This window comes from Oncorhynchus nerka, linkage group LG2, assembly GCF_034236695.1.
Source record: "Oncorhynchus nerka isolate Pitt River linkage group LG2, Oner_Uvic_2.0, whole genome shotgun sequence".
Taxonomy (NCBI): Eukaryota; Metazoa; Chordata; class Actinopteri; order Salmoniformes; family Salmonidae; genus Oncorhynchus; species Oncorhynchus nerka.
In genome coordinates, this window is record NC_088397.1 from 65279536 (window position 1) to 65307406 (window position 27871).

The 27871-nt window shown below is 42.2% G+C and overlaps 2 protein-coding genes and 1 long non-coding RNA gene across 3 annotated transcripts; all 3 read right to left on the reverse strand.

Moving 5' to 3' along the window:
• Positions 1 to 638: 638 nt before the first annotated feature.
• LOC115139868 (5'-AMP-activated protein kinase subunit gamma-1) lies at positions 639 to 6958 on the reverse strand. The gene is made up of 13 exons (XM_029677714.2): positions 6409 to 6958; positions 5243 to 5294; positions 4846 to 4946; positions 4662 to 4743; positions 4482 to 4540; positions 4225 to 4270; positions 4075 to 4129; positions 3813 to 3939; positions 3376 to 3541; positions 3228 to 3265; positions 2635 to 2781; positions 2332 to 2437; positions 639 to 2148 (listed from the first exon to the last, which is right to left on the reverse strand). Exons 1-12 carry the CDS (start codon positions 6415 to 6417, stop codon positions 2333 to 2335), a joined length of 987 nt encoding a protein of 328 aa, XP_029533574.1. The 5' UTR covers positions 6418 to 6958; the 3' UTR covers positions 639 to 2148; position 2332.
• A 4083-nt stretch (positions 6959 to 11041) lies between these two features.
• LOC115139879 (GTP-binding protein Rheb-like) lies at positions 11042 to 15243 on the reverse strand. Its single transcript, XM_029677723.2, has 8 exons — positions 14858 to 15243; positions 14295 to 14366; positions 14020 to 14087; positions 13717 to 13799; positions 13516 to 13572; positions 13357 to 13404; positions 13032 to 13113; positions 11042 to 12919 (listed from the first exon to the last, which is right to left on the reverse strand). The coding sequence occupies exons 1-8, from the start codon at positions 14907 to 14909 to the stop codon at positions 12827 to 12829; spliced, it is 555 nt and encodes a 184-aa protein (XP_029533583.1). The 5' UTR covers positions 14910 to 15243; the 3' UTR covers positions 11042 to 12826.
• Positions 15244 to 17171: 1928 nt separating this feature from the next.
• Positions 17172 to 25865, reverse strand: LOC115145936 (uncharacterized). The gene is made up of 5 exons (XR_003866073.2): positions 24893 to 25865; positions 21105 to 21282; positions 20862 to 20980; positions 20412 to 20472; positions 17172 to 19009 (listed from the first exon to the last, which is right to left on the reverse strand). It is a non-coding gene; the product is annotated as an uncharacterized LOC115145936 (long non-coding RNA).
• Positions 25866 to 27871: the final 2006 nt, after the last annotated feature.

Below are 27871 nucleotides of genomic sequence, written 5' to 3' on the forward strand. Positions count from 1 at the left end.
TGCTCACACCAGTATGTACATCAATACAAAAACGGTTTATAATAGTGCATTTTGGTGTATGTTTTACAGATACAAACTTAATGTCTTCCGACCACTCATTCAAATCAAAAGGAAAGTTCTAGTTTAATGTCTCTATTCCCTGTAATAATGCTTCGTCCACAGTTCCTGATTCGTGTGGTCAGCAGTCTCATTACCCAGACTTAGGGCTAGATTGTATCAGATCTGCACTAGCCTACACCCGCATAGCAGTAGTTTGAGGTCGGCGGTGCAACTGCTTTAGAGCCGTCAAATCCACAAGCGACTCCCGGCATTATACCTAAAGCAGACATTTCTATATAGCCTACACTTTCTCGTTTGGTAATTAACATGAGTGAGAAGGGTGTGGCTTTTTGACAATGATCACACAAGCAGCTGCTCACCGACTTGAACATTTGAACGCGCCAACGGTGTTACACCGCCAACACATCTATCGCCGGTTAATTCTTGATCTGATTAAATCTAGGCCATAGTGTTACCTCACATCCTGCTCGTCCCACAATCTCCGACTGACCTACACCCACTCAGTTACACATCAACCCTACTGCTTCACCAAGACAAAACAGATTCAAAAGTGCATACATGTCAAAACCAACCCCATGTAAGAGAAATCGTATTTATTGTTCATGCATTAAATTAGAACTTCACATGAGTAGTAGAAAAAAGACAGCATTTACATACTTGTACGCATCTTATTCATAACAAAAGTCAATTTTGAAAAGTAAAATGTTAAATGTACTGACTCAATGGCCCAAGGAAGTCCTTTTCATAGGTCGAGATTGGTTTGCCCTCGGAATGTAAAAAGGAGAAAGAAAATGGTGGCAGTAATGAAAGGCTAAAATTGAATCCTATAACAAGGATGAAATAAAAATGGAATAGACACAGCAAAAAGATAACGTCTAATGCTTCACTGATATACCCCCAATAAAATCATGATGGATAGCTCAGAAGCACTTAACATCCAATGAGGACTAGAAAAGGCTCACGAGCAAAAGTGAACGAATCCATCATGATTACTCCACACACACACACTACATGTTGTTGAAAACGGTCTAAAGAAATATTGTTGGGATTGTGAAATTAGTCAAACTTAAAAAAGGCTAAATCATTTCTCATGTAGCTCTAGAATGACTTTGAAGAACAAGGCTAGGCAAGCCCTAACAGCAGCCTTATGTTATGGTTCTCCAGTCTTCAGAGTCAAACTGAATGCATGTCAAGACAAACAAGGACACACTGACTAAACCCCCCCCCCCCCAAAAAAGAAATTAAGAGCACTTTAGAAACAGAAATAACCTAAATAAAACATTGTTATATTTACATAAATATTAATTGGTTGTGCATCAATATATAAATGAGTAAAACTCAAAAATGACATCTTCTACAGCAGTTCCATCTCCGACAATCCACACCTACTGTAACCAAGGCAGCGGAGTTGCCGTTGTAGATTTGTATATCTTCAAGTTCCACTGTGACATTCTGTAACCTGCGATCCATGATTGGCTGGCTAGTTGTGCTTTAGAGATACCAGACCTATAAGGATTATGGGTAAAGGAATGCTGCTCAGTTTAGGGCCAGGGTGGGAAGTTACTGACTCCTCTCTCCAGTGTATCTACAGACCAAATGGGAGAGAATAGGCGGGGAATGGATTTGTCTGAGAAGTGGCAAATTGATCCCCTTCATATAACTACACATCATTCCTGTACTGTATAGGTCCACCACCTGCATTTACAGAGGAGAGACACTAGGTTGTGTTGGGCTGCCCAGAACGGACATACAGCTCCACTCCATTGGCTACTTCTGGTCCTGCTTCTTGTTTGGGTCTTTTTGGTTGCTTGGGTTTTGGCTTGATTTACAGTGTTCCTGTATGTCCCTTGTTACTGCACGTGTCTATATTGCTGGATTGAGAAAGTCAATGGGACTTCACATCTGTATGCAGAGAGAAAGAGATGTCCTCCTGTGCTGTAGCCGTACATTTGTACATGAGGGGATGTAGAAGACCTATCTTTCCCTCTCTCGCGTCACTCCTCTTTCTCCTCTTCCAGGATCCTCATTTTCTCTGTCCTTCCTCATCTTCTGGAGGAATATTTCCTTTATCACTCCCTCAAGCAGTTCCTGAAATACAAAACACCAGATTAATCTTTAGTTCAACTTGACAATTATTTAAATCCTTTAAAAATCACAAAACAATTTACAGGTAAGACATTGCCTCTCAGGAACTGAGTTGAAGCTAAATTACATTCACATTGTTTTCATTTGATTTATCAAGGTCGGTGAATAGAGAAGGTTTGTGTTTACCTTAGTCTGCTTCTTCATTAGTGAGAACCAGTGCCTGGAGGATGTCTGAGAGAGAGACGATGCCCTTCACCACCTCCTGCTCATCAACCACCACCAGCCTGTGCACCTGAGAGAGAAGATGGAGACAGAAAAACAAAACCATAAGTTACAAACTAAAAGCCAAGGCTAGATCTCAGCACCTGTGTGTATTACATTATGATTGTATGTACTACTTCTATTGACCTTGATAAACGCCCAGGAAACGGTTTAAATTGTCGACCCAAACAATAATAGTGTATACACAGGTGTCTCCAGCTCTCTCACCTCTGCCTCCACCAGTCTGTTGATGATGGACTCTAGTGTGTCGTGTGTGTTGCAGGTGAGCACTCCCTCAAAATACTGAGAGCGGTGCTGTAAAGCTTTGGTCACAGTCACATCCAGGTTGTTGTACATCTTCTCTGCTGCTAGGTTCTGTGTGGGGGACATTATTACTTCTCAATGCTGCTTATGTTCGGTACTGTATTTGGATAGCAGAGATGAAAACACACAGACAGACACATACTGTCATCTAGGGGTTAGTGGAGTCCAGTGCAGAGTGAGCCCACTTTCTCTTGTTTCCCCAGGCTAAAGGCTAATAAACCCCAGCCAGTCCGCTGGTCGATAACAACCCACAGGCTCTATACTGCCTGCCCACTGGGTAAGAGACCCATTGATCTAGAACAGGAGAGACTTACTTTGGTCTGCACTGAATGCTTTGCCTTTATAAAATACTCTTACAGCACAAGGATACAGACAATTTTGGTTACGGTCTTTCTGTTTCGTCTCATTGTCGGTCTCTCACAAACAATATGTTCTGATAACCAGTGACTATTCTGTTTAAATACTGCCCATTGGTAGCACAGCTGTCCAGTACTTACAATGACATCAAATTTGGAGTAAATGTCCACCACTCGTCCTGTGTGTGAGAGAGAAACATGGGTACATGAGAACTACCTACCATTTACAACAGGAGAGTGTCTGGGTCAGACATGTTAAACCAACTGTCCCCTCGCCTCCCTCACTTACCGTTGTCATCGACGACAGGCAAGGCAGACACTCTCTGGTCCACAAAGATTCCCAGTGCTGTGTAGAGGGGTGTGTCAGAACGCACCACTGCAATCTTATGGAATGTTCCGATGCCAAGCTCCTCTAGAGTCTGGCCTAAGAAGGCAGGTTTTGCCATCTCCGATATCTGGGAAGAAAATAACACACAATGTTCCACTAATGCAAGTGGCTTGAAAAATACATAGAAATTAAACACGGTATATTACCTCAAAAGCATGAATAAACAGTTTGGTGTAGACTTCATTAACAGGCCTACAGTTGTAACAGTGCTCTTGTCCTACCTTATCTACTGCCGAGAATGACACATTGAGATGTCAAGAAACAGCAGATGATAAAATGTGGTAAAAGAGATGAACGGGGAAGAGTGTAAGAAAGAGAGGATCACAAGAAAGACTCACAAAGAGCTTGAGGAACTTCAGGATCCTCTTGTGCGTGAGGATGTATAGGGTGTTCCCTGTCAGAGGGTCGACCACAGGCAGTCTGTGGATCTTATTCTTCAGCAGAGACGATACAGCATCATACAGACTGAAACAGGAAGCGGAAATTGATACACATGTGTCAGTATCAAACAGTCCCAGTAAATCACCGAATTGATCTCAAGATGCTTGAACCAACTGTCCAGTGACAACCCTCAACATCTCGCCATGGCAGTAGACCTACCTTGCGTTAGGGGATATGCTGACGAGGGGCTTGAAGGAGTCTTGAAGGTAGACTTCTATGGTGAAGGAGAACAGAATAGGCACTAGTTAATTCACTGGCGCTCCAGAAGGCTATCAGTCACTTATTATTACAGTTAATGAATGCTCTTACCTCTCCATGTCTCTATCTTGTGCTCCTCCAGCTCATATATCTGCACCTGAAACATTAGAACAGGAGAAAGTGCTGACTAACATAACGAGGGGGGTGAGAGGCATGGAGGTCAACTGTTCAATAGACAGAAGGATGTGTGCTGCAAATGAGGTGTCGTGCCTTTTCACCCTCTACCACCACTAGGATTCAAAATGTGAAATTGAGATAGGGTATGCTATAAACAAGCAGAAACAGTGGACGTCGAGGGCAGGCCTTACCAAAGGAGACTTGTAGTAGCGATGGAGGATGTTGATAAAGTCTGTGATGGTCAGCATACCTGCAGTGAGAGATCAGCAGGAGAACAGAGTCACCAGAATCCAACGGGACTCTACTCATTGTGCATTTCGAAATCTGCCAAAAGCCCAGCCAGCAAAATGTGTTTTTTACTCTATTCTTACCTACAAAACACTGCTTCTTACTGTCCCAGAGTGGCGCTGCTCTCACCCCATTGGACACCAGAGCGAAAAACGCCTTCTTTACCTATGGAGATCTGAACACAGTTATACACACACAAACACAACGCAGCATCTTTGGTCCAGATTTAATTGACAGGAAGGAGTTAAAAGAAGGACGTGGTCTTGCCTGCAGTGAAGTATCGAACACCACCAACTTGGAGCTGGTAGGGACCAAGTCATAGCACCGATGAGACTTCATAAACCGGGTGTAGACATTATAATCTGGGTCTGAGGAGAATGAGGAGGAAAGGGACAGGTTTCAACTTACTGTCCATTCCTTATATGCATTTACAATTGTAATATAGCTGCCTCAATAGACTCCAGAATTTATCACAATGTCACACTTTCAGGATTCCTTCTAACACAAGCAAAATAATGCTTTTTAAAAACACATGTAAAAAAAAAAAGCACATTAACAATTTCTCACCATGCATAGGATTAAGATTACCTCATCATGCATAGCTATTTATCCTTTCATTGCTGTTTATTACACTATGCATTAACAGTAAAAGGAGGCTATTTACCTCCTAGAAGTGGCTCCTTTTTACAATCCACATCATCATCAGCAAGTGGAATCTGAAAGAGAGTACAGGTTCATTGACTCATTTCCCCCAGGCAAGGCAGAATTCCAAGGAAATTAAATAGTTGATGTTCTCTTCAAGAATCCAAGGCCTTTCATATTCATTACCACCAATGTGTTAGTCATGGCTAATCATCGCATAGTTATATCAGGAATATAAAGTAGCCAACATACTGCTGTTTGAAAGTGGTTCAGTGTTTGATCACTCCTCCTAAGCAGCAACAAACACTTTGCAGGGCACAGGTGCACTGCACCAACACAAATGGCATTATTTAGCCACTACTGAGGAATGGGAGTCATTGTCTGACTGTCCTTGTCACATTTAGATATAAGAACCTTTGGACAGAAAAGGTAGCCAACACGCTTAGCTGGATCATAGCTCAGATATTAGACAGTTCATGCAGTCAATGTAACGTTAAAGGAAAAATCTGCACAAAAAAAACAACTAGTATTTAGGTCATTTTTCAATTAGTCCACTGTTGATACAGTCCCAGTTTTGTGTGACAGCAGTCAACTTTTCAAGATATTGGACATTCAAGAAGCAATGTGCCACATCATCATAAGATGCATTTTCGATCAAGTGTCACTTTGCTTCCTGAAAGTCTAATATCTTGAAAACTTGACTGCTGGCATGCAAAACATTGTGGGACTGTATCAACAGTGGACTAATTAAAACTATATAGTTCGAGTGGATTTTCACGAGGTAATGTTATCTCACCTAGTTCGCCATATAGAAGACAAAGCATCTTAACATCTCTGAAATGATAACTAGGGCTTGACAATGTCAACAGCTAATGATGGCCTCCAATTTGGTATTGTAAGAGGTCATGATGTAAACTAGTACTGCAACGTTAACTAGCTAAGGTTACTGGCTGGAATGTGAACACAACAGATGCAGCAAACTAACGATGTTAGCTAACTAGTTACGCAGGCTACCAGTAGTTATGACACACAACCACAGAGAACCAAGTTGATCTTGCTAGCTAGCTACTCATGTATCATCTTGAATGTAACTAGCAAACATCAACTACTGTGATTGGCTAGCTAGGGTAGGCTAACGTTACTAGATAGCTAGTTTAGCCTTGCTGGCGGTGTAGCTGAGCTACTTACACACTCCATATTCCATGCACTGGCTCGCCCTTGCTTGATCCTGTAAGGTAGCGACGTAACCACTGTTTCTCACGACGGACTTCTTTCCGATGTATCTACGTTATTTGTTAAACTGGAGCTAAACGACGAGAGACAAGCATTGCAACTCCCCGGAAGCGCGAGAGATTTTGGGCGGCACGGTAGCCTAGTGGTTAGAGCGTTGGACTAGTAACCGAGCTGACAAGGTACAAATCTGTCGTTCTGCCCACGAACAGGCAGTTAACGCACTGTTCCTAGGCCGTCATTGAAAATAAGAATCTGTTCTTAACTGACTTGCCGAGTTAAATTTAAAAAATAAAAGATTGCCCTCTCAACTTGACTTTCAAATACACATGACCGCGAAGAAAGTTTGAGTCGGGGTGCTTGAGAGATCCTTGAAGTCAAAATGGGCTATTATCGTAAAAAATCATGAAAACAAAAATGAGCTTTTGAGTCTTCATATACGTTTAGCAGTGAGGTTAAGGTTAGGTTTAAAATCTGACTTCAAGAAGATACATTGTAGAAATGGGCGAGGTTTATGAATTTGTAGGTGTGACGACCGGGTGCTGTGGTATCAAACCTCTGATCTAAAAACATTGTAATACCTATGGTCTAATTTGGAGTAGGCAATTTGTTGAGAGTTAGTAGAAATACACAATAGGTGCAATATCTTAATTTGTTTGTGCATCAGCAGTTTTTCTCTTTTTACGTATGTCACTGATAATAACCACATTTCCATCCATGGAAACAGTACTTTCCGTACAATTTTTTAAATGCCAAGAGATCATTTGTTCGTTGGACATGGTGGGATCTTTTTGTGTAAATGTGGAGTGGCAATGACGTGGTATGTAGTCCTCCCACTTTGACTAGAGAAATCATGCAGTTAATAGAGCCCCACAGTGGAGGTGTCATAATAGCCATAGAAACTAGCGGTCAAAAATGGAAATGGTTCCAATTATTTTTTCACAATTCATTTTTCCCATAGGGAGTTTTAGAAACACTTAAAATAACGGCTGTGTTTTGTGTAGGCTTACCCTGGCGTGACTTTTTAATAACCATGTAAATGTCTCTCAGACACGGTGACTTTTATCAATAATTCAGCTCTATTTCATCTCAGATTCGAAAACGCAAATTAGTATCAAAGTAGACATCATTCAAGACTACTAATCCTTGCAAGCTCCTGCACATCATCTCTAGCTGACACCTTTGCTAACAGGTATTGTGTCAATTTAAAACTTGCACAACACAGTTCACAGAATTGTCCATTTAAAGAAAGGTAGCCAATTTATTCATTTAGCTAACATTAGATAGTTAATCCAGAGAGTTTTACCTTTATTCAACAGTCTCATACAAATCATCATGGCATTTGTAGTTCTTTATGATAGCCTAATTAGCATTTAATTTTGGGGGAATATATTGATTTTAAAAATCACCTCCTAGAGAGATTTGCAGTTATCAAAACAACAGGCTAGGATAAGCCTACACAAACCACAGCCTTTATTTGAAGTATTTCTAAAATCCCCTATGAAAAATGAATGGGTCTGAAAATGAGTGCAACCATTTCTTTGTTTGACCACTAGGTTTTAGGGGTATTATGACTCATACTGTTGTACTCTATTAGGCTACAGTTTAAATAAGTAATGATGAACTTCACAGGGTGGTGAAAGTGCCCAGTGATCTTGATGCTCCTTTCCAATAAATAATCGAGGGTCTTATTCTGGTGACATGATGATCGATGCTTGACTGCCATTTGACAAATAAAAATATTCTCTATAAAAATTCTTATCCATAACAATATCATCTCTGGGAGCTGTTGGCTAAAGCTTGTGCCAAGTCCAGTGTAGTTACATTTACTATTTAACGCAACAGTTTATGTGACAAAACAATCAGTAGAGTTGAAAATGCGATGGAAAAACATTTTTATTTGGTACATGGAAATTTTATTGAAAAAGTACATTTTGTGTGCGCTATGTCATCACACACTGATTTTTATCTGCAACAAATTGTTTGTTGGAAACACCACTGGTGGGGAAATGCGCATATTTTCTTAATGCAGATTTGAGAATATTCACATGAAAATCTGTCGCCAATTGGATGGAAGCCTAGCTACTCACTCAATTAGCCATGTCAGCAAATCATTTTTTGATTAGATAAGTTAGTCTAGCCAGCTATCTAAACTTGTACTAATCATTGCCGAATACTGACCGGGCACGTGAGGCACCTACCCAGGGGCCATGACCTCCAGGGAGCCCCATTGATGTTGTTAGTCACTCTCATTCAGATACCAAATTAAAATGGCATAAGTCATGGCAAAATGCTGGGAATTCATTTTAAAACTCAGTGGCATGTATTCATGGATGCCAAGGGAAGCCACTGCCACTGTGTCTTCTTATTGTCTTGGCTTTAGGTTTATATACACGATATATGCAAAAGTATGTGGACATCCCTTCAAATTAGTGGATTCAGCTATTTCAGTCACACCCGTTGCTGACAGGTGTATAAAATCGAGCTCACAGCCATGCAATCTCCATAGACAAACATTGACAGTAGAACGGCTTTGCTGGCCTCCCGAGTGGTGCAGCGGCCTAAGGCACTGCATCGCAATGCTTGAGGTGTCACTACAGACCAATCCCAGGCTGTTTCACAGCTGGCCGTGACCGGGAGACTCATGAGGCGTCGTCCGGGCTAGGAGAGGTTTTGGCCGGCCGGGATTTCCTTGTCCCATCGCGCTCTAGTGACTCCTTGTGGCGGGCCGGGCACCTGCAAGCTGACTTCGGTCGCCAGCTGGGCGGTGTTTCCTCTGACACATTGGTGGGGTTGGCTTCCGGGTTCAGCGAGCAATGTGTCAAGAAGCAGTGCTGCTTGACAGGGTCGTGTTTCGGAGGATGCATGGCTCTCGACCTTCACCTCTCCCGAGTCCATAGGGGAGACAAGACTGGATATCACGAAATTGGGGAGAAAAAGGGTTAAAAAAAATAATAATAATAATCAAGAATGGAATCACGCTTCATGTCTGACAGTCCGACAGGACGAATCTGGGTATGGCGGATGCCAGAAGAATGCTACCTGCCAGAATGCGTAGTACCAACTGTAAAGATTGGTGGAGGAGAAGTAATGTTCTGGGGCTGTTTTTCATGGTTTGGGCTAGACCCCTTAGTTCCAGTGAAGGAAAATCTTAACGCTACAGCATACAATGACATTCTAGACAATTCTGTGTCCAACTTTGTGGCAACAGTTTGGGGAAGGCCCTTTCCTGTTTCAGCATGACAATGCTGAACAATGCTGTGCACAAAGTGAGGTCCATACAGAAATGGTCTGTCGAGATCGGTGTGGAAGGCCTGCACAGAGCCCTGACCTCAACCCCATCAAACACCTTTGGGATGAATTGGAACGCCGACTGCGAGCCAGTCCTACTCGCCCAACATCAGTGCCGACCTCACTAATGCTCTTGTGGATGAATGGAAGAAAGTCCCCACGGCAATGTTCCAACATCTAGTGGAAAGCCTTCCCAGAAGAGTGGAGGCTGTTATGGCAGCAAAGGGAGACCAACTCCATTTTTTTAAATGATATATTTTTAACCTTTATTTAATTAGGCAAGTCAGTTAAGAACAAATTATTATTTACAATGACGGCCTACCCTGGCCAAACCCTATAGATAGAATTGCAGGAAATTAGCTGTTAAATTGCATCTTTTTCTTCTCTCATTAGAACTTATTTTATATAACCTTTACAATGACGGCCTACCCCGGGCCAATTGTGCGCTGCCCTATGGAACTCCCAATCACGGCCGGTTGTGATATAGCCTGGAATCGAACTAGGTTCTGTAGTGACGCCTTAGGCCGCTGCACCACTCGGGAGCCCAACAACTAACATGTTAGAGCAAAAAACGCAATTATCACAACACAGAATGGACTTCACCGGACCGATGTAACATGGCATTATTTTCCTGGCTTGGCTTCCCCACTGATTTGACCCACACACCGCTAGTGTTAAAACTGCAAAAGTGTCTCTCCACCCCATGGCAAAATTGATAGAATTGCAGGAAATGTGCTGTTAATCTGCACATTTTGTTCTCTGCCCTATACCAAAATGTTTAGAATAGCAGGAAATGTACTTTAAAACCTACATTTTTCTCTCCGCTGTCAAGACAGGGCCAGTAAAATGCTTTTCCCCCGAGGTGGGGGGGAACCCCAACCAAATCTCACTAAGGACCCCCAAAAGGTTAGGGCCAGCCCTGGCTACTGGTAATGCAATTAAGAGTTACCTTAACTGCACAAATGGATTGATTCCATAAATCAGTTGACTGCATGTGTGGGTATGGATGTGGGTACGCAGACCCACAAGCCACTGCGGCCCCTCATGATCAATTCATATTTTTTTGTGAAAAGTCAGTAAAGACCATCAATGACGGCTTAGGCTTAGTACAGGGGCAATTTAAAAATACATCTGCATAATTGTAAGCATCATAATTCGGTTTTGTCAAATAAATAATTACTCATTTACTAACAGATTTGTCTCCAAGTGGTGTGGTATTATAGTGGCTGCATGTCTGTTTCAGAGATGGAATTCAAATTCTTAGCTGCAGACAGTTATTGAGCAGCCATGACACAACTAATCAATTTTTAAAAAATAGACTTTTAAAGGAGTAAAATATTTATATATACAAAACAGTTTACAGCAATAGTTCTGAGTTATGTGGGGGTATTGGTGTTCAGGTGTGTTGTGCACCTTGTTTTCCCCATTGGGTCAAGTCAACAGAGAAAAAAAACAGGATCTTGAGTCAAGTAGGGAAACAGGTGTGTGTGTGTGTGTGTGTGGGGGGGGGGGGGGGATTGAAGGGTAAGGCACAAGACACAACATCTCCAGCTTCTCTTAGGCTGAGTTTACACAGGCAGCCCAATTCTGATATTTTGACCAATCACATCAGATCTTTTTCAGCACAAATCTGATTGGTCAGAGGACCAAGTAGTGAAAAAAGCGTCGAATTGGGCTGCCTGTGTAAACTCACCTATCAATCAATCAATCTACTAATTCAAAGAAAAGCACTCTATAAAAAAATTATAAACAAATAATCGACATTAGGGGTTGGACCGTCTGGATAAATGTAAGTAATGTCAGTAAAAACCATTGGGCATCGAATTGATCTTTTGTGGACACGAAAATCAGGTTATGGTGAGCACTGTGTCTGCTGGGAGTCCCCGACTCAACATAAATTCATAAGTGATCATGTGTCATAAGGCGTCCTTGCTTGGCTTGATGGAGCCCTACATCACTTCTGGAATCAAAACCCCAAAATTAAAACTAAACCAGCAGATCCTGTGATCCCCATGAACTGGTTAACAGTCCACAGTGGTAAGGAATTATCAGTGAATGCCCTTAACTGCAACTCCATCTTCTTAATTATAGTATAATTATATGCAGACATTTCATTCAATATGCTGCTGAATGAACACACTTGTATTATCTCAGAATAAAACTAACAACACTATCAATCCTGTGTCTACGATCCTAGTTCTCTGGGATCAAAAGGCCACAACTTTTTTTTATACAACAGATCCATTCCATTCTTTTCTAAACATCATTCAAGGGTGCCTCATCCACTGGATAATTACAGCTTAATTATTAAAGTCAGATGGTAGATCATAGCGGAAAGGAGCGAGGACCAATCTGCCAACCAGAAGAACATAAAACTGTATTCTAGAAAATACAAATTGGCATGTTTCCTAAAATAAATTATTTACAGTTCAAGAGTGAAGTGTAACCTGAAGTTGACTTGCTGAAAGTTTTACAGTGAAAAAATGTTAGCCAAGACCAATGCCAGAGGAAATGTATTTCTGCAATACACATCTTGTGTGAAAGAGAACTCATTCCAAGATACTGTAACCAATACATTAATCAGTTGTGAATTATAGTGACTTTCCAAACAATGACCTGAGAAAAAAAAGTCAGGCATGTTTTTTAGGCATCAAGGTCAGCCCTTATTATGTACAAGGTGAAGCTAGCCAGTGAGAGTTGGGGACACTAGCCAGTCACCACTCCATCTGTTGATACATGGCTAGCTATTTGATTGCAATTATCAGGGAGCTGTTTTTTGTTGTGAAGTTTAGGCTTGTTGCTCTTACATTACATTTGGTATTTTCATGAGGTTTGGTTTATGCCAACCAAACTTGATAGACTTCAGTAAAACTGACAGTGAAACCCTTGTGTGACACCTGTCAGAGTTATTTTTAGTTAGCCTCGAGTGTGATTGGGTGCCTTTGTGTAAAACACTGTTGAATTATAAAGTGGCCACATTGCGACTGCGGCTCCTTTGTGCTAGGGAAGTCATGATTGGCAGGCTGGTGATGTTGTGTCTCCTGGCTTCATCCAATGAGCTTACTGCTGTCCTGGTGAGACCCTCTTACATCACGGCACACTTTTTATCCTCGGAGGGAACGTTCCCATCCGCCCTCTCCATCTCCAGAATGATCCGCTTGAATACCTCAACAGCGGTCTGCAATGCATAGAGTTGAAAGTAGAAAAACAAATCAATAAATAAGTTCATGCTTTTGAAGAGACACATTTTTATGAGTAGCTCTGTCTGCAGAGAAGATATCTTTGTCTACCTCGTTTTCCTTGGCAGAAGACTCCATGAATGCTGCTCCCCATGAGTGGGCCAGCTTCTTCCCTTCCTCTGGTTTGATCACCCTGAGGGGAGGAGGGACACATTGAGCATGATGTAATGAAATCACACCTTTTTATAGGTCAGATAGCATTAATGTACCTATATGACCACAAGGTCCAAGACCTTAGATGGAAAACCAAGGTGAAACCATATGCCATTTTTTAAAATGGGATGGTAGTGGCATGGTTCTATACATAATGTACCAGCCATGCATGTGAGTGGGAGCACCAATGTGCTCCTCCTTCATTCAGCTCAAGTAGGTTTACCTTTCCATGTGGAGATCTTTTTTGTTTCCAACAAGAACAGTTGGCACCCTAAAAGAACACACCTACATTTTAAAGTGTACTTGGAAAACCAATTTTTTACAATCCAAACAGATCATCAAAAGCAGCATCACTAACCTTTTATAACTTTGGTTAACTTACTGTATTTTCCCAACCATATCTAGCAGCTTGTCATGAAGAACCTGAACAACTTCAAAACTGCAAAAAGTGAAAGACAAAAAGAGACAGGTTACCAGTGTGTATTGATGGACAGACAACTATCTATACACACAGTAGAGTCACAAGATCAGAGGGCCAGGACAAAAAATGAACTGCAAATTAAATGTACCCGTGACTACTCACCTTTTCATGGAGGTTACTGCGTAGACCAAGACATAACCATGGATGTCCATTGAATGAGACTGAGGGAAAATAGAGTACTCGTCCTGTAGAGATAAGGCGAGAAATCGGTTAAAGAGAGAAAACACAAGGACGGACAAGTGCTTCTGAAAATAATATTGTCTGTTGTTTTCCTTCATATCCCAACCATTTTACATGTTGCATCGGCACAAATGGTCACTAATCACCAGAACATGTATTTTGTGTTATTTCAGAGAGCAGAGAAACAGGTAAAGAAAGAAGATGAGTAATGTAAAGCATACATACCTGACCAGCAGTATCGACCAACTGAAGATTGAAATCTTGACCGTTGACAGACACCATTTTGTTGAAGGCTGGAAAGAGTTGAAGAGGAAGTTGTCAAGTCCAGGCTATGCCACATAAGGTGAGCACATGGTAATTGCTGGATATAGCATGATCATAAAAAGGAGCATATGTTCTGCTTTTCACCCATGCATATTATTTGACCCTCAATGATAGTGGCTGCAATAACTTAGATTAACAAAACTGATCCAACGAAAAAACGAAATAAAAATACTTACTGTTTTCAATGGTAGGGTCATATGAATCTACAAACTGTCCTTCCACGAACTGTATTGTGAGAGAAGACTTTCCTGTAGAGGTAGAGAAAAATGGCATTGTTGAGGCCGATGAGCAGCCATTTCCAAAATCATAGGAAAACAAAATAACAATTTCTGAGCAACAGTTATATATTGTGATTGGCTGTGTTAGTTATGACTGCAGCGGTTTCACAATAAAAATATCTAGCTAGCTAGGTCTATGAGCTAACGTTAGTAACGTTTGTTGGCCGCGTTAACACATCGTGGAACTTGGCTTAAGTTGTTAGCGCACACCTTTGGCATGGTGACTAGAGTAAGCAGAAGGTTATCAACTACAAGTTTTATACATTAACACACTACACAATTACAGAGCTATGACATTATCTTTATGTTCTTGATTCTGTTTTGGTACTAGAAGCTAGCTAGCCTTTGTTTTTTGTTTTTATCATAACTACGCTATTGCTAGCTAACCATCTAGCAGCAACGTTAAATATGAAAACAAAAACAAAGGATGGCTAAGTAACTTAGCGTCTTATTTCACTCACCAACAGATCTGTACCCAATCACAGCAATCTTCCTGTATTTTGGTTGAGGCATTGTTTTAAAATAGTAACGTAATATAGAATGTTGTTTTTGTATCTATGGTCGTTTTAATAAACAAACAAAAACTTTATCACCGCATTCGTATCACGTCACGTGACAACAACAAACTTTTCAAAGCCGCTGGGCTTCGAGTTGTAACTTCAGAACTGAACTGAAGCTGATAGAACACGTATTTCGACTGGTACTTGCACTATATCGGTTATCGATATAGTTATGTATAGCGATAATTAGTTTGAAATATCTAAATATTCGTTTTCAGAACTTAAAACAGGAAACCAAAACGGATTATTCACAAGACTTGCGCTTCCCGAGTAACACTGTCGGAAACTGGTAAAGCACACCGTCGTAAAACTACATACGTCAGAGCTTGTTCTTCGATGAGGTTTAACGGCGGTTGGCATCCAGTAAATGTTGCATTATCGCCACCTACTAGACTGGAGTACAACTCCCTAATACTTAGAATAAATAAACAAATACGTTACCATCTAACAAAACACTCACAAAAAATATATAAATAACACTACCCTACTCCACTATTTACATCTATTTGGTCGTACCTCAGGCCAACAATTTGAAAGGAAGGGATCCCACCACTTAAGACACCCTGTAACTCTTCTGATGTAAAGTCTCGTACACCCAAATTCGCACAACCTCAATTTTCTGCAACATACATTCCATCCCTGCAGTACAGTTGATAACCATTGCTATAAATGCAAAAAATCCAATCTTACTGAAACATATCACTTTACTGGTACAGATCTACTACTCACACCACTCCTCCCAGGATCCCTCCCCCTTGACTCATCTTCAAATCAAATCAAACTTTATTTATCACATACGCTGAATACAACAAGTGTAGACCTTACCGTGAAGTGCTTACAACAGTGCAGTTCAAGAAGAGTTAAGAAAATATTTACCAAATCATCTAAAGTCAAAAATAATAAAAAGTAACACAATAAAAAACTATAAAGAGGCTATATACAGGGGGAACCGGTTCTGAGTCAGTGTGCGGGGGTACAGGTTAGAGGTAATTTGTACATGTAGGTAGGGGTGAAGTGACTATGCATAGACAATAAACAGCGAGTAGCAGCAGTGTACATAACAAATGGGGGGGTCAATGTAAATAGTCCGGTGGCCATTTTATTAATTGTTCAGCAGTCTTATAGCTTGGGGGTAGAAGCTGTTAAGTACAGCTCCAGTACAGCTTGCCGTGCGGTAGCAGAGAAAACAGTCTATGACTTGGGTGGCTGGAGTCTCTGACAATTTATGGGCTTTCCTCTGACACCACCTATTATATAGGTCCTCCTGGATTTCAGGAAGCTTGGCCCCAGTCATGCACTGGGCCGTAAGCACTACCCTCTGTAGCACTACCCTCCTTTTTGAGGATCTGGGGACCTATGACAAATCTTTTCAGTCTCCTGAGGGGGGAAAGGTTTTCGTGCCCTCTTCACGACTGTCTTGATGTGTCCTCTACTTTCTTCACTGCCTCAGCATATGACAACTTCTGCCCTGAAACCACAAATGAATCAGTCAAAAGGCAAGTGTAAGTCGCTCTGGATAAGAGCGTCTGCTAAATTACTTAAATGTAAATGTAAATGTCCACTTTTACCAAAAACTTCACTCCTATTGTCTTTATCCTGACCCTCGGTGCAAGCCTCAGGCTTCGAGAACTTCACCACATCTGCCACCTCAGATACTTCGCTCTCATTCACTTCCACTTCTCCTCCTATTTCAGATCACTCTGCTTACACTTTCTACCATTCTTCTTTAACAAACCATCTCCCTTGTTCTGCAATTTTTAACGACTCAAACTCACCCTCTTCCTCCCTCTCTTTTCGAAATAATCTGCCTCTCTTTTTTTCCTCCATAGTCCAAGTTTACGTCTCCTTATGATAATACTGCACAACTCCTGACATACATCTTGTTCTTGCCTTCGCAAGGGAAGCCATTTAACCGGCTGTCACAATCTCCGTACAATCAGCACGAACCCCTCGGGATGTTGCGCTCAACAGTGCATCCCATTTATAAAGCAGCTGCTTCTTCTTGATGTTCTTTATAAAAAGCTACCGCGACGCTTTTCCATTTCAAACAAGCGCGCTCTTCCAACCACCATCCACCATCTCGCTTCATGCGCTTGATACCCTCACGTCAGAGCTTGACATGAGGGTGCCCTATTTTGTACAGCAGAGGTCACTCTCACCCTGATTTAGTTATATGCAAACGCGTGTGAGAGAAATACACATTCAAATAGCAAAACACGTTCAGCAGTTTTTATTATTAAATGCTCAATGACCGTACATATACATCCTTTTACAGAAACATATATTTTTTTATAAATAATAATATGTGCCATTTAGCAGACGCTTTTACCAAAAACGATTTACATTCACGCGTGCATACATTCTAAGTATGGATGGTCCCCAATACTTGACTTGGACTGAAATAGGCGCCGGTACTCATTTTGGGTGTTGGTACTGTTTATATTTAGGTGCAGGAGCTCCACAATACGTTTGAACTAATATTCTATAACAGGAACAGGAGCTTAAGCAGGAGAACATTTGAGGTGCCGCTACTCAGCTCCGGTGAGCTTCCGCCCAAGTCAAGCACTGGAATCTAACCCAGTATCCTGGCGTTGCAAGCGCCAGTAGTACCAATTGAGCTACAGAGCAAGCAAGTAGACAATGGACCTGATCGGACAGCTCAGAGCCTCAGCTACAGAGGACCACACAGAGAACATCTTATCAGTTTTAAATAGGCCTATGCTTATTTTATGGCCCAGGCCCTGTCAACCATGAATGTGTACAGTGATCCTTGTTATGTGGAAAGTGATCACTCCACAACAAAATCAAAATCTGTTAAATAGCTGCTTAAAAAGTTAAGCAAGTTAGGTTGAGTACACTTATGCCATCTTTGTGTAGCCCCAGTAGCCCCTTAATTACACAATTAAAGAAGATAGAAACGATTTAAAATGATGATAGACTTATCTTTACCATACCATTTGGTACTAGACACATAACAGATGGTGTGGGAGAAGGGATTTGTATATAAAGACTAGCCTACTTTTGAGGCTCTAAAAACTTCAGGCAAACTTACAGATTGGGGTGAAACAGGGTTGCCAAATCAATATATGTTCTCAGTGGGTATGCTATGCTCAAATCAAAACAAGCAGCAACGGTGTAAGAAACAGACTGAAAAGAACATGTATTGTTCCAGTAGAGGAGTCCTTACAAAACTCTCTTCAGTTTAGATATTCACAGTTTTAAACAATCTTCATATACTTTTAACCAGAGTTCACTTTTATAGCTAGCTAACAATCATACATCATCGTAAAGAATACAGTTTAACAGGACATACAGATAATTGAACATGTAGTAGCTGACTGTTCTGGCATTGATATGACAACACATTTGGCCATTTGTATGATTCAGGCGAGGTTGAGGAGTGTTTTTACCCCTGTGAGACAATAACATATGAACATTCACTTGAGGTCAACATAAATCTATGGACACAAACTCATAATTGAAAAACGTAATTTACAAAATAAAAGGAACGTGGAAAAAATATTGGAGAAAAATCTCCATGCATGTACACAACACGCTGCGCAGAAACATGAATGTACACTGGCAGACAGATCCACACACGCACACAAACAGTCTTTCTCAAATACACAGATCACATTTTGTTTCCTTCACCATTGTCTTCCTCCCCTTTTTTTCTTTTTTTCAATTTATTTCTCACATACTCCATTATAGACCTGACAGAAGAGGAGACTGGCATTGGTCCCCTTGGTGCAATACCTGTCCTGTACCTATACTCTGAAGTATAATCATGTCTGAGGTCCAAGTCCAGAGTTTCCTCCTCTTCTCATTTTAGTAGTAACAGGATCACCAGTCATCCATCAGGTCAATCCCCTTCTCTCTTTCAAAGAGAATTTACTACAGATAAATATTTGGAGACACTGCTCTTTGGCAAGCTCACTTTGGTAAGCCCATGTCATTAGCTTGTTCAAGTGTCACTGAATCGTTGTCCATTAGCCAATAGGAGCCTGAGTGGGATGGTGGAGCGGGACACAGTCAATAGCAATATATGCAGCCCTTGGAAGAGAGAGAGGACCATATTAGTGAATCAGCCGATCACAACGTGTGTAAGCTGCAAACTGTTGCTCTGATTAAAGAAGCAATAAAACTGGCCTTCTTTAGACTAGTTGAGTATCTGGTGCATCAGCACTTGTGGGTTCGATTACAGGCTCAAAATGGATAGAAACAAAGACCTTTCTTCTGAAACTCGTCAGTCTATTCTTGTTCTGAGAAATAAATGCTATTCCATGCGAGAAATTGCCAAGAAACTGAAGATCTCGTACAACGCTGTGTACCACTCCCTTCACAGAACTGGCTCTAACCAGAATAGAAAGAGGAGTGGGAGGCCCCGGTGCATAACTGAGCAAGAGGACAACTACATTAGAGTGTCTAGTTTGAGAAACAGATGCCTCACAAGTCATCAACTGGCAGCTTCATTAAATAGTACCCGCAAAAGCTCCAGTCTCAATGTCAACAGTGAAGAGGCGACTCCGGGATGCTGGCCTTCGAGGCAGAGTTGCAAAGAAAAAGCCATATCTCAGACTGGCCAATAAAAATAAAAGATTCAGATGGACAAAAGAACACAGACACTGGACAGAGGAACCTAGAGGCCAGCATCCCGGAGTCACTTCTTCACTGTTGACATTGAGACTGGTGTCTACCCCAAAGTGCTCACTCCATCCCAACTCAAGGCTATCATGGTTATTGATACCAGACTGTCTCTTCTCCTCCCAGAGGATCTCTGATGGCTAACAATAACATACGCTGACATACATTACCCTCTCTCCCTCAGTGACATTGTTAGTTTCTAAGATCTCCACCCGTCTCCCCTTATCAATGCCTGCCACATGTAATCGCTTCCCTGCACTCAACACATTCCAAGCTAAGTTGCACACATTATATACCTTCCTCCTATAACCTTTAACTTCTAGTGTAGACACTCAACCTTAGCACTCCATCAGTGACATGAATAAGTAACATTTCATATTCTCAGAACCCAACAAAAGTAACCTACCCAACCCTGGTCATGTAATGGGACTAACTAGTAAGTTTCCTGGATAAAGAGGCCTCTTCAAACTCAGCACAACTCAATGTCTCGTCAAGGTCCTCCAGCAGACGAGGATGGAAGACATTCAGGGACTCAGACCAGCACACACATCCTGTACATACCAACACCACGCACACACTGTACATACCAACACCACACACACACTGTACATACCAACACCACACACATACTGTACATACCAACACCACACACATACTGTACATACCAACACCACACACATACTGTACATACCAACACCACACACATACTGTACATACCAACACCACACACATACTGTACATACCAACACCACACACATACTGTACATACCAACACCACACACTGACATGAGTCTCACACAGACACACTCACCTTTGGTTTGACCAGTAGGCTTCCTGTGATACTGAACATGTGTGATAATCCCAGAGACATACTGTGGGAGACAGGGTATACATTTATATAATATATAATACACAGGTATCACAGAGAGAAACCTCACATATACACAATGCCAATGGCCTGGGATATTCATGGGTAAACATGTACTGTACTAACAACAGCAGCAGGACTCCAAACAAGGAAATGCAGGAGTACAGATAAGGCAGGTAATACTCCCACAGATCTGACAGACAGAACATGTAACATGTTTTAGAGTCATTTAGGAATTAAACTTTCATTGCAGATTTTTAGTTAACAACGCCAACAGGCAAAATATGTGAAGAGGTGGAAGATGAAAGACAAAAATCACATAAAACAGGTTATGAAAGTCACATAACAGAGGGAGAGAATGAGAGGGGAGTAGGAGAAGAGGGGTTGTTTTACCATAAAGACTTGGCCATATTATCATCAAGTATGGCTGATGCCACCCACACCATTCCCAGTATCAACAGGGTCAGGAGGAAGAGGACTAGTGCTGTCTCATACAGACGAGCCATCACACCCTGTGTACAGAGAGTATAGAAACATTATACCACATCTTATATACATTTACTGTACATGATGCCTTATCACTAACCTTGTCCCAGATATGTATGTGCTTTAGCCAACTCATCCCAATCATCATACCATGGCAACAATACTCAGGGGATTTGGCTCAAGCACATCTTCTAACCAGTCTTCTCTGTCACTGAAGCAGGTACATTTTTGGATCCAGCGAAGCCGTCAGACTCAGTGAAGAAGTAGGCAAAGGGCAGCAGGAAGAATAAGGAGAGGTTGGAGAAGAGGAAGACTAGATTCCACAGTCCTGCATTGAGAGATGGGGACAGACAGTGTTATAGACAGTGAAAGGCTTTATCTCTCTCTACCACAGGAGGCCGGTGGCACCTTAATTGGGGAGCACAGGCTCGAAGGGAAAGGGGATACCTAGTCAGTTGCACAACTAAATGCATTCAAGTGAAATGTGTCTTCCACATTTAACTGGTTGGGTGGCTGCGGGTGGCTGCCTTGACGACCTCATCATTGGCGCTCGGGGAGCAGTTGTTAACTGCCTTGCTCAAGTGCAGAACAGCAGATTTTTTTCCACCTTGGCGGCACTTGGATACAAACCTGTGACCGTTTGGTTACTGGCCAAACGCTCTTAACCGCTAGGCTACCGTCTGCCCCCATAGTAATAGATGGAACAGAATAAATTGAATTCTATCGAGTAGAGCTCGACCGATTATGATTTTTCAACGCCGATGCAGATTATTGGACGACCAAAATATGCTGATACCGATTATGCCGATTTTTATATACACTGCTCAAAAAAACAAAGGGAACACTTAAACAACACAATGTAACTCCAAGTCAATCACACTTCTGTGAAATCAAACTGTCCACTTAGGAAGCAACACTGATTGACAATAAATTTCACATGCTGTTGTGCAAATGGAATAGACAACAGGTGGAAATTATAGGCAATTAGCAAGACACCCCCAATAAAGGAGTGGTTCTGCAGGGGGTGACCATTACATTTACATTTACATTTAAGTCATTTAGCAGACGCTCTTATCCAGAGCGACTTACAAATTGGTGCTTTCACCTTATGACATCCAGTGGAACAGCCACTTTACAATAGTGCATCTAAGTCTTTTAAGGGGGGGGGGGGGTGAGAAGGATTACTTTATCCTATCCTAGGTATTCCTTAAAGAGGTGGGGTTTCAGGTGTCTCCGGAAGGTGGTGATTGACTCCGCTGTCCTGGCGTCGTGAGGGAGTTTGTTCCACCATTGGGGGGCCAGAGCAGCGAACAGTTTTGACTGGGCTGACCACAGACCTCTTCTCAGTTCCTATGCTTCCTGGCTGATGTTTTGGTCACTTTTGAATGCTGGCAGTGCTTTCACTCTAGTGGTAGCATGAGACGGAGTCTACAACCCACACAAGTGGCTCAGGTAGTGCAGCTCATCCAGGATGGGACATCAATGCGAGCTGTGGCAAGAAGGTTTGCTGTGTCTGTCAGCGTAGTGTCCAGAGCATGGAACCGCTACCAGGAGACAGGCCAGTACATCAGGAGACGTGGAGGAGGCCGTAGGAGGGCAACAACCCAGCAGCAGGACCGCTACCTCCGCCTTTGTGCAAGGAGGACTAGGAGGAGCACTGCCAGAGCCCTGAAAAATGACCTCCAGCAGGCCACAAATGTGCATGTGTCTGCTCAAACGGTCAGAAACAGACTCCATGAGGGTGGTATAAGGGCCCGACGTCCACAGGTGGGGGTTGTGCTTACAGCCCAACACCGTGCAGGACATTTGGCATTTGCCAGAGAACACCAAGATTGGCAAATTCGCCACTGGCGCCCTGTGTTCTTCACAGATGAAAGCAGGTTCACACTGAGCACATGTGACAGACGTGACAGAGTCTGGAGACACCATGGAAAACGTTCTGCTGCCTGCAACATCCTCCAGCATGACCGGTTTGGCGGTGGGTCAGTCATGGTGTGGGGTGGCATTTCTTTGGGGGGCCGCACAGCCCTCCATGTGCTCGCCAGAGGTAGCCTGACTGCCATTAGGTACAGAGATGAGATCCTCAGACCCCTTGTGAGACCATATGCTGGTGCGGTTGGCCCTGGGTTCCTCCTAATGCAAGACCTCATGTGGCTGGAGTGTGTCATCAGTTCCTGCAAGAGGAAGGCATTGATGCTATGGACTGGCCTGTCCGTTCCCCAGACCTGAATCCAATTGAGCACATCTGGGACATCATGTCTCGCTCCATCCATCAACGCCACGTTGCACCACAGACTGTCCAGGAGTTGGCGGATGCTTTAGTCCAGGTCTGGGAGGAGATCCCTCAGGAGACTATCCGCCACCTCATCAGGAGCATGCCCAGGCATTGTAGGGAGGTCATACAGGCACGTGGAGGCCACACACACTACTGAGCCTCATTTTGACTTGTTTTAAGGACATTACATCAAAGTTGGATCAGCCTATAGTGTGGTTTTCCACTTTAACTTTGAGTGTGACTCCAAATCCAGACTTCCATGGGTTGATAAATTTGATTTCCATTGATAATTTTTGTGTGATTTTGTTGTCAGCACATTCAACTATGTAAAGAAAAAAGTATTTAATAAGAATATTTCATTCATTCAGATCTAGGATGTGTTATTTTAGTGTTCCCTTTATTTTTTTTGAGCAGTGTATATATTTGTAACAATGACAACAATACTGAATGAACAATTGTCACGCCCTGAACATAGAGAGCCTGTTATTCTCTATGTTGGTTAGGTCGGAGTGTGACTAGGGTGGGTCATCTAGGGGAATTGTAAAGCTATGGTGGCCTGATATGGTTCAAAATCAGAGGCAGCTGTTTATCATTGTCTCTGATTGGGGATCATATTTAGGTAGCCATTTTCCCCATTGTGATTTGTGGGATCTTGACTATGTGTTTGTGTAGCTGCCAGTTAGCAACCCAGAACGTCATGGTTTGTTTGTGCTTGTTTGGTGTGTTTTGATTTATTCAAATATGTGGAACTCTGCACGCTGCACCTTGGTCCAATCATTATGACGATCGTGACAACAATGAACACTTATTTTAATAATAATAGGGGAGTATATATAATACATAAATAAAATCTATTTAGTCTCAAATAAATAATAAAACATGATCAATTTGGTATAAATAATCCAAATACACAGTGTTGGAGAATAAAGTAAAAGTGCAATATGTGCCATGTAAAAAAGCTAACGTTTAAGTTCCTTGCTCAGAACATGAGGGGGTTCAATATTCCCAGTTCTTCAATATTCCCAGTTAAGAAGTTTTAGGTTGTAGTTATTATAGGAACTATGACACGTCGACTATTTCTCTCTATACCATTTGTATTTCATATACCTTTGACTATTGGATGTTCTTATAGGCACTTTAGTACTGCCAGCCTAATCTCGGGAGTTGATAGGCTTGAAGTCATAAACAGCGCTGTGATTCAAGCATTGCTAAGAGCTTCTGGCAAACGCAGTAAAGTGCTGTTTGAATGAATGTTTACGAGCCTGCTGCTGCCTACCACCGCTCAGTCAGACTGCTCTATCAAATCATAGACTTAATTATAATATAATAAACACAGAAATATGAGCATTTGGTCATTAATATGGACAAATCCGGAAACTATCATTTAAAAAACAAAACGTTGGGGGGCGGAGCTAGCATGTTGGAGTGAACGGCTGTGCGTGAGAGGCTCCTGCAACTTTTTTGCGAAATAATCTAATTTAACCTACTTTATGGCACTTTTTACAACAAACGTTCTAATACAAGATTGTAACTTTTTATATGAAAATGCCGAGTAATAAGCGACCAAAGGACAATAAATCCACAGCGGAGGCCTACTCCCACTAAACAACGAGACAGACATGGCGGGAGGCACATGCAACAACGTGACACTTACAGAACTTACCAGGGCTTTGGGGGAGCTACGTGTTGCTATAGCGGAGGATCTTAAGGCCACTATTGCTGAGCTGGACACCAAAATCGAGAGCGTCATTCGAACGGTCGCTTCGCATGGCCAGAGTATTGTGGACCTTGAGAAAGCTTCTGAATTCAACGCTGGTAGGATCGACGAGTTAGAGAAGCTATGCACGTCATTGCAGGATACTGTGCAGGGGCTTTCTGTGAAAGTGGTGGACCTGGAGGGCCGATCCAGACGTAATAACCTGCGCGTTGTTGGTCTGGCAGAGGGGATAGAGGCGGGCTCTCGCCCTACCGACTTCTTCGCCAAGCTATTGAAGGATGCAATGGGATCGGATGTTTTGGATTCGGATCCCCAGCTGGACCGCGCACATCGCTCCCTTGTCCCAGTGCCTGGACCGGGCCAACGTCCTCGCCCAGTAATAATCTGTTGTCACAGTTTCAAGACCAATGATCTTATCCTGCGTGAAACTCGAATGAGGGGCAACCTGTCACATAAAGGGCATCCATTCCGTGTCTATGAGGATTATGCGCCCGATGTGGCAAAGCATCGCGCCGACTACAGAGATGTCATGACCAAACTCTACAAACTCCATCTTCGCCCAGCCTTACTCTTCCCTGCAAGACTAAGAATTACCCCGCCTTCCGGTGAGAAGATTTGGCTCTCCTCGGTTTTGGACGCAGAGAAGTTTATCCGGGGATATACACCAATCCCCCGTACAGGTTAGAGTGCCTTGTTAGTGCGTGTTAGGGTCTGCTCATGGACTCGAATCCATACTATACCATATTGGGTGAAAACGTATTAAACGGGCTTAACAAGGTCTACCGAGCATGTAAGACGCTGAGCAGACCAATGGATGGCGGTCAGAGCTCTCATTTAACGTTAAATTCACTTTCATCCCGGCTGTGCTCAGCGATGCATATTTTTTACTTCCAGGTTTGATCACTGACACCTTCGGACGGATATACTTAGATTCCCCCACTTTTGTTTGTTTCGTTATTTATTTTACAATCCTTACACCACTCTTACTACCATACCATTTATTTATTGCTTGTAGGGGACTGGGGGTGGTGGTTGGGAGGGGGCAGACGCCTGGTTAGCAAGTTGATGTTTTGTGCCGTTCTGCCTTTGTCTGGCCGTGGGCCTCTCTCCCGACTAGAGTCCCACCGGCCCTCTGTAGTGCTTATGTATGTGTAGGTGTGCGTAAATATAATTACTATTTGTACTTTATTACTATTTTCTCTTAGCATTTTAGTATTATGTATGTGTATATTTTAAATCAGTGTAGATTGTTATCCTGGGGTATGAATGTTTGTATGTGTATGTGTGCATATGGATGTATATACATATTCTTTAAATATATATTTTTATATATGATTTTTTTGTGTGGGTATGTATACATACATGTATATATATGGATGTGTGTGTATGTATATATAGGTATGTGTATGTGTGTGTATGTATGTATATATTTGTGTGTGTGTGTGTATGTATGTGTGTATATATATATATAAGGTATATATTTTTACTTATTTTTTATTAAACATATTTTTTTTATGGGGGGAACGTTTAATTTAACAAATCCTTGTTCCGATCTCCTGACCCACAGTATGTAAAGGTACGGCTGACTATGTCGGTTGCGGATGGTTTATTTTTTGACCGGCAGTGCTTAGCAATATTATCTTGAGGCTATATCTTGCTTATCTCTGGGATTGACCCAGGATGACGCTTAAATGCGCAATATGTCTAAGTTGTAACTTATTCGGTTTAGGTTTATTAGATGCTAACTGAACACTTAACTCGCAGGAGCCTCCTCAGTTCATATGTTAGTAGAAGTTCTAGGATAGTGAGAGGTGAACGTATAGTTGGGATTTTATTTTTGTTTTACCTCTTGTTCGAGGTCGCGCCGCTTTGGCATCGGCCAGACAATGTGTTTATTATTTTTATGTTTCCTTTTTTTTCTCCTGTTTGTACATGCCTGTTAAATGTGGGTTGATGGGGGGTAAGTGTTGGGGAAATTAGGGAACAGGGTGGGAAGTAAAGGTGCTTGCAGGGGGGAGGGGTGGGTTGGATACTGCTCGGGTGTAGGTGCTACATATGCTGATCGTGATGGTTTGGTGCGCTTTCTTACCTTTTTTATCAAGTTACATGGTATGCAGGCCACCATAGGAACTACAAACGAGAGGAGGGCGGGGCTTACATTCACTTCCTGGAATGTCAAGGGTTTAAACGAACCTATTAAGAGGGGCAAGGTCCTAGCCCACTTGAAAGCACTCTCGTCTGATATTATATTTTTGCAAGAAACCCATCTGAAGAATAACTCTCATAGCAGACTTAAGTGTAGGTGGGTGGGGCAAGTGTATCACTCTAACTTCTCTGCCAAAACGAGAGGCACAGCGATTCTGGTACGGAAAGGAATTCCCTTTCTACATAAAACCACTATTGCGGATAAAGAGGGTCGGTATGTGATCGCAATAGGAGAAATCCACTCTACTTCAGTAACTCTACTAAATATCTATGGGCCAAACATTGACAACCCCTCTTTTTTCAAAAGAGTCCTTGCCCTGATTCCAGATATCTCCCATACTAACCTGGTCATTGAGGGGACCTTAACTGTGTGCTAGACCAATATTTGGATAGATCCTCTACCCGGCGAACCCCTACCTCCTATTCAAGCGAATTCTTGAATACCTACATAAAAAATTCAAACTTATTTGATATATGGAGGATTGCTAACCCTACGGGTAGGGAATACTCCTTTTACTCTCATGTTCACAAGGTTTACACTCGAATTGACTACTTTTTGTTGGATGCTAGACTACTCCCCTATACCTGTAATGTGAGGTATCATGATATTATAATCTCGGACCACAGTCCACTCACCTTCTCCCTGAGATTGGGTGACATTGTACCAAACGAGAGGGTCTGGAGGTTGAATCCTCAGCTCCTCACAGAACCAACATTCTG